General features: G+C 49.7%; 1 protein-coding gene across 9 annotated transcripts in view; it reads left to right on the top strand.

The window, feature by feature from the left end:
- Nucleotides 1–4,856: 4,856 nt before the first annotated feature.
- Nsyb (neuronal Synaptobrevin) overlaps nucleotides 4,857–6,285 on the top strand; it is a 28,515-nt gene continuing 27,086 nt past the window's right edge. For 3 of the 9 annotated variants that reach the window (XM_077677540.1, XM_077677542.1, XM_077677547.1), the window contains exon 1: nucleotides 4,857–4,993. In XM_077677540.1, the coding sequence (XP_077533666.1) occupies nucleotides 4,992–4,993 (2 nt within the window). In that variant the 5' untranslated portion in view covers nucleotides 4,857–4,991. Of the gene's footprint in view, nucleotides 4,994–6,017; nucleotides 6,175–6,285 lie in introns of those variants that run through there. The other 6 variants (XM_077677545.1, XM_077677539.1, XM_077677544.1 and 3 more) reach the window with 6 other exon arrangements.

Here is a 6,285-nt window from a genome sequence, read left to right as displayed (position 1 = left end):
TGCACCGCTTACGAGAGCAGCACTCGAATATCCGCCGCAGTGCTAAGCCGAACACATCTGTAGGCGGACCTGTAGGCAGACCGGCCGGCTGCTCCCAGCGCGCGTCTTGCCACCCACCGTCTCGAGCGTCGCGCGTCGTTCGTTAGCCGCGGTAGCATTTGCACTCGCAGCGCCTGCGTCACATCCACGGTCGCTTTTTAATTAGGCGCCTCACGAGATCAGTACGGGGGGGCATTCGCAGAAACTGCCGTCGATGCGGATTCGACAGTGCTACGGCGGCTCTGCTCTGTAACTGTGATATCCCTCCGACGGTCACGTGGTCAGCTTTGTTCACACAAAATCCACAAAATCCATCGTTTCGCGGCACTCGCTGAAACCGAAACTGCGACTGGCCGCATTGAAAATGCCTCTAATTAAACAACCGTCGCACGCTGAAGCAAATGAGGTTTCTACAGGTTATAAGTAGGTCACTAGCTACTTATCGCAACAAAAAAAACAAGATGCAAAATTTTTGTGTCAGTGCCCCTTTAACAAGAATATCTCTTTGAAGTAATAAATGTTGTGGTTAAGTGCATTTCACTTCTCTCTGGTTTTGCTGTTTGGAAAGCGATGTGAGTGAATTTAAGTGACGTGGCATGGGTAATTGGTATGGGTGCCGTTTACAGCTTTGCTTTCCAACCACATTCACGGGGTGGATTGGCGCGATTTTTTTTAAATTCCAGACAAACATCACCTTATCGTGACATGTATACTTGCAAAATAAGTAATCTGGTTGTCTTGGTTCTTTTACTTTGTAGGAATACTGTTTACCTCTTAGCCGGGAGAGAACTTCTATCAGGATTGGCCCCTTGTTTTAGTTTCGCGAAAAAATTGTTTTTTGAACACTGTCCTGAGCCCATAGGGACTTGGTTTCTAGAATGGAACGAAACATCCCCGGCCAATGTACAGCAGTATTCCCCATCCTTCCTAAATCTAGAATCTAATGTGAACGTTCACGTCCGTCGCATAAAAAAAAAGCGCGCCAATCCACCCCGTGAATGTGGTTGGAAAGCAAAGCTGTAAACGGCACCCATAACGATTACTCATGCGACGTCACTTAAAATCACTCACGTCGCTCTACAAATAGTAAAACCAGAGAGAAGTGAAATGCACTTAACCACACCAATTATTACTTCAAAGAGATCTTCTTGGTAAGGTTAAATCAATGCATGATGCATGAACGGTGTTTGTTTGAGTTGTATTGGTGTAGCAAGAGTGGAAACTTTTTTTTATAAAATCAAAGTAAGCTCCAACCAGGTGTTAGACGATCTGACTTCTCCGTCTCTGCGCCGCGGACGGAGGCGACGAGACTTGCGGCTGAGATGGAGGAGGAAGAAATACTTCTGTTAAGATTTCTGAACGGCCCAGAGTGCAGCCCTGGGAGTGATTCCTCCTTCTGTGGGGCCCATATGCAGTCCGCGCGGCCTGTGTTCTGTCCACCCGCTGAAGCTGGGTAGGTAGAGAGGGCCTGGACAGCAGCATCTCCCATTGCTCTTGTTGGGTAGTTGACGGAAAGAGAGGAGGGTGCTCAGGGCTAAAGTCGCACACCCCGATTACGGGGCGGAGTATTCCTACTTCTGAGAAAAATTTACATTCAGCGTCGTAGCCATTCGGATGCATTACGTGAAGACGCGTAGGCTGTGGGAAGGAGCCCGGATTGTATAAGCCGTGGGGTAGTTTGTTGTTCTCTGGAAAGGTCAGGGTAAGGTGAAGGTACGGTCTGTCTCAGAAGGCGATAATGCTGGATTATCTGCCTGGACGTGACAAGCGGGTGACTGTCCTCATGCAGCTCCATAGCACGGGAGGTAAAAGCGCAGGCTTGTTGGGTGGGCGTATTTGTTTCCCTCCATTGAAGCGTGAGGCGGTGTCCAGATGAGCTGAATGGAACCGTTTGGGGAGTGGTTTTTTAGCACGCACAGTGCAGGTCAGGACACCCAACCCGACTGGTAATTCCAGTAGGCTTGCTGGGAATCGGTGACTACCCTCCGAACCCCTGGTTGAGTGAGAGCCAAGGTGATGGCTGCCTCTTCTGCTGCCGTCATTTGTTGGGTCCTAAGCGAGGTACACGCAAGGAGGTTGGTTCTGGAGGTAGCCATGATGATGGCGTGTTGCTGCCCTCGATGTTTGGAGAAGTCTGTGTAGATAACTGCATGAGCCCCACCGAGGGTGGTGTTTAGCGCTTGAGCCCGTGCTTTTCGTTGACCCTCGTCATGTGAGGGGTTCATATTTCTAAGCAAAGGAAGCATCTTTAGTTTTAGTCGCCAAGAGTCTTGCAGTGCGTCAAGCGGAGTGACATTCTGGGCTGCCCAGCCAATCTGGTGAAGCATGCGGTTACCCACCGCAGTTCTGAGTCGGACCTTCTGGTTAGAAAGATGCCCTTCTATCTTCTATCAGCTCTTCCACCGTGTTGTGGAGCCCGTGCTAAGCAGCCTCAGTGTGGACGCACTCCTGAGAAGACCAATGGCCTGCTCAACCGCCTTTCTAATCATTATATAAAGCATCTCTATGTCTTCCTCGTCGAGAAGAAGATAGGGGTTTGTCGTAAGTAACTCTCGAGAGGACAAAAGCTTCAATTAATCGAAAAATACCGGATTCTTTTAGGCCTCGCTTCTTGGTGGCAACTCGCCTGATCATGTGTATGATTAGATTAATGCTGTTTTTGAGGCGCTGCAAGGGAGTTCACTCTTGGTGTTGGCCTGGAAATGTAGGCCCAGGATCTTGATGCTGGGGTTTGGAGTGATGGCCTGGTCATCAAGGAGTATTTGAATGTATTCCTTGATTTGGCGTGAGGGCGGACGACAAGGAGCTGTGATTTTTTACGTGAACACTGGAGACCTCAGGCTTTAGCACATTGGCGTACTAAAAGTGAGATTCCATGGATTGGTGTGAGCTTCCTTTAATTTTTGTAACCCTTAGCATATGAGCAAGGTGCGCACAGGGCCGCTAGACGGGCGTGAGTGGTCGTGTGACGCTTTCACGTGGCATTCAGCGAGAAGGCAGGAGGTAAACCCGTAGATGTGCTTGGTCAGTACACCATTTTTCTTCCCTTGTTCGCGTGGGCTCGTAGCTAGATCGGTAAAACGACGGGCTCTCGCTTTGTTAGTCTATTAGTTCCAGGTTCGATTCCCGGCGGTGCCAGTAGATTCTTTTATTTGTTCGCTAGAGTTTTCTGGTGACACCAACGGTCGCGAAAGAACCCGGGGGGTAGAGGTAGAAAGCTTTGCTTTAAAAAACGCATTGGAGCGGTTTACAAAGTATTTAACGTAGTGTAGTATATTCTCTGTCATCAAGCACAGCCACCTCGGCTGTCGCTTCCGTATGTTATCAAGCATCCCGGCGTGGCATTATTCTGCTTAGGAATACGGCATGATAACGTATGCCTCGTTTGGCGTTCGTGCATACTTTTTGAACACGAAAATTGTACGAATGAGTGCTATCAACCCCAAAACAAAAAGTATCATTCACAAGGAAACACGGCGAAAAGAGCATGGCCGAGGCGGCCGATCCGGCCGGAAGTCCAAGTATGACGTTTTTCAGCCGGTTTTCGCCCGCGCTCTTCGGTCTTCCGGCATCGCGCGGCGAGATGGGGGCGGGGCATCGGGCCACTTTTGTTTGCTCATTGCGCCGCTTCTATTGCATGTATTGCGAAAATATTTCGTACACATGAACTATTCAATGTGTACTTGCTGCTAGTCAACTTTTCTTTTAATTCTAAAACCGCTTCACCTTCCCTTTAAGCTTGTAGCGCTTGGCGCACCGTGCTGTAGCTGCAAGTGGGGATTTATATCGACTTTGGTGCGGAAGCACTAGGTGGGTCGACCGGAAGAGACCTGCGCGCGTACTTTGAAGCCTGATGATGTGATTATGATATAGGTCTTCGCGCCCGAGTGACGTGTGTTGGTGGCGAGAAGCATGGAGGTTCGTACTAATATTTCGTAGTCATCTACGAAACTACACCTGTGATAAAAACGCCTCTGCAGGATCAGCAGGTGCTTATTCTTGGTTTCATGTTTGAAAAATATTGGTAATAACAATAACAACTAGAAAAAGAGGTGGAGAAATCGCACCAGAAAAAGTGGTGCGTAACAGAGTTTTTCGATGTACTGAGTAACTCTGGTACGTAGGTGCGTAGCGCTAAAATACGTATTTATAAAAAGAGCGGCAAGACCGTTTTGCACAATGCACGTGCTCTTTGAGCCATCCCACGGCAGAAGAGGCAACTCCGTTGTGACTGAGGACGGATGACGTGGCGACATCTGCCGAAGGACTGTACAAATGCCATTGCTATCGATCACGCATTTACTTATTTGTGTGGCTGAGTGAACCGTTACGAGACCTTTTGTCCACATCGGTTGCCTGTTGTAGAGGCCACGGCACGTTGTACGGCCGTAATCAATATCTTGGCAGTACTATTCTAAGAATCAGAGACGCGCTTTGTCTCGCTTTCCCAGCAATCCCTTCTCAGCGCTGGGTGATTACGTAATATTTTATTCACACCTCGCCAAAGGGCTTGATTCTGAGTAGTATTGACTCTATGTGATTCTGGAGACACAATTTCAACAGTGTCCTGAAATACTGCCCCAGTTTCTCAAATGTAAGACGCAAACTTCTCTGAGCTGAGACCAGATCTAGTTTCGAAAACGTCATTACACTTTGCTTAAAAAAAGTACGTTTAAATACTTACCAAAAGAACTATATTGGTTATTCATGCATGGTGCTAGTGGAGAGGAACATTGTTTTTGTCACGTACTGAGTGTTGTTACAATTTTTTTAATGTCTTCGAGCACCAGCAGACGATGCTAAAACCGACAGAGGCGCCATGCCGTGCCAGTTTCCTTCACAACGTACGCATCTCAACCCCGGATGTGTGACGTCATTGAAAAAGCTGTCGCCATCATTGATCCTGAGTGCCCTTTAAAGCCTTAATTTTAATCAACCTCGGGCTCGGGAACATGTAAGTCGCATTTCCGTTCCTATTTTTAGCCTTTACACAGCTTAGCGATAGCGAAAATATACCCGTTTCGGCCGTAAAAGGCTCTTTTTCTGTCATAGCTGGTTAAGCCACTGCCGGTGCTGCCCATCCCGAACGTAATTTTTGTTTTTGCCTCCGCTGTAACGAACCAAAACTCGATGCGTACGGTACGCACAACATGTTTGGGAGAAAAGTGACGAAACGTTCGTCTTGCATCTTGGCAGAGCCTCCCCGTGCCCGAGTGCCCTGCCTCCGAACGCCGCGAGGGCTCGCGAGCTCCGCTTCGCAGGATACGGAACCCTGTTCGGAATCGAAGCTCTCCATTTTGACCCAGAGCAGAGCATAAATTGGGCCAAATCTGCCCGCATTTCGTTCCTAGCGCCGGTTAACGCGTTCAGACAGCGTCGTTGCTGCGGCCCGCGATCGAATTCGCGTAGCAGTTCTAACTAGTATTGTCCACAGTGGCCTTCAGCTGGGCCGTATTTTCGTTTTGACAGCCAGCGCTTGCTTCGGTACAGCCCCGCTCGTTTGACGCACCTGACGTGACGCCCGTACCTCAGAGAAGGTCATCCGAGGATCGTGCTTAGCATCTGCTCGGACCTTCATTTAGCCGGCCCGTACTCGTTTTGATTTCCGTCTCTTTCGTGCGACTATCTGCTGCGCCGTCCACGGCATGGACCTGCGGCCGTGTGTGTGTGTGGGCGTTGCAGGAAGACTTTGCGCGTCGGCACGGAACGGCGCTAATTGTCCTCCCGCCCTAGCGATCTCGCGGGTGCCTGTTCGTGGAATGCAGCGCAAGCTCCGTGTAATTCACGTCCACAGCCATATTTGAGCCGTGTGCCCATTTTTTTTTTTTTAGTCCCGATTGCGCCTCCCTCGGCGATAAACTCTCCAGGGCGCGTTCCGTCGCGTTTATTATCAACAGTATATTCAGCGAAGAGATAAACGTGCCGGCCGCCGCTTCCTCCACCCGCCGCTCGAGAACAAGTGTTGCTGCGCGAGAACAAAGCATCGGTCACGAAGAGACGGGGAAGTTGTCGCGTCAACGTGCGGTCGCGGTGACTCACTGCATGCGGCTTGGCACACTGCTCCACTCACGAAGACCGTGCTGACAGTCGTGGAGTCGCGCGCCTGTGTTGTCTGCGACAGCCACTTTGCCATATGTTGGTTTCTTGTTTTCTATCTCTGCTGTTTTTCCGCGGAGATAGCGTGCGTGACATTGCGAAATATCGGCAAAGCGTGTGGGGGAAAATATTACCGCAGAACGTCTGCTG

The sequence above is a fragment of the Haemaphysalis longicornis genome, unplaced genomic scaffold (assembly GCF_048455015.1).
Source record: "Haemaphysalis longicornis isolate Haplotype H1 unplaced genomic scaffold, Haemaphysalis longicornis Haplotype H1 scaffold_7, whole genome shotgun sequence".
Taxonomy (NCBI): domain Eukaryota; kingdom Metazoa; phylum Arthropoda; class Arachnida; order Ixodida; family Ixodidae; genus Haemaphysalis; species Haemaphysalis longicornis.
The sequence above is the reverse complement of the archived record's forward strand: the minus strand, read 5'-3'. Positions and strand labels throughout refer to the sequence as shown.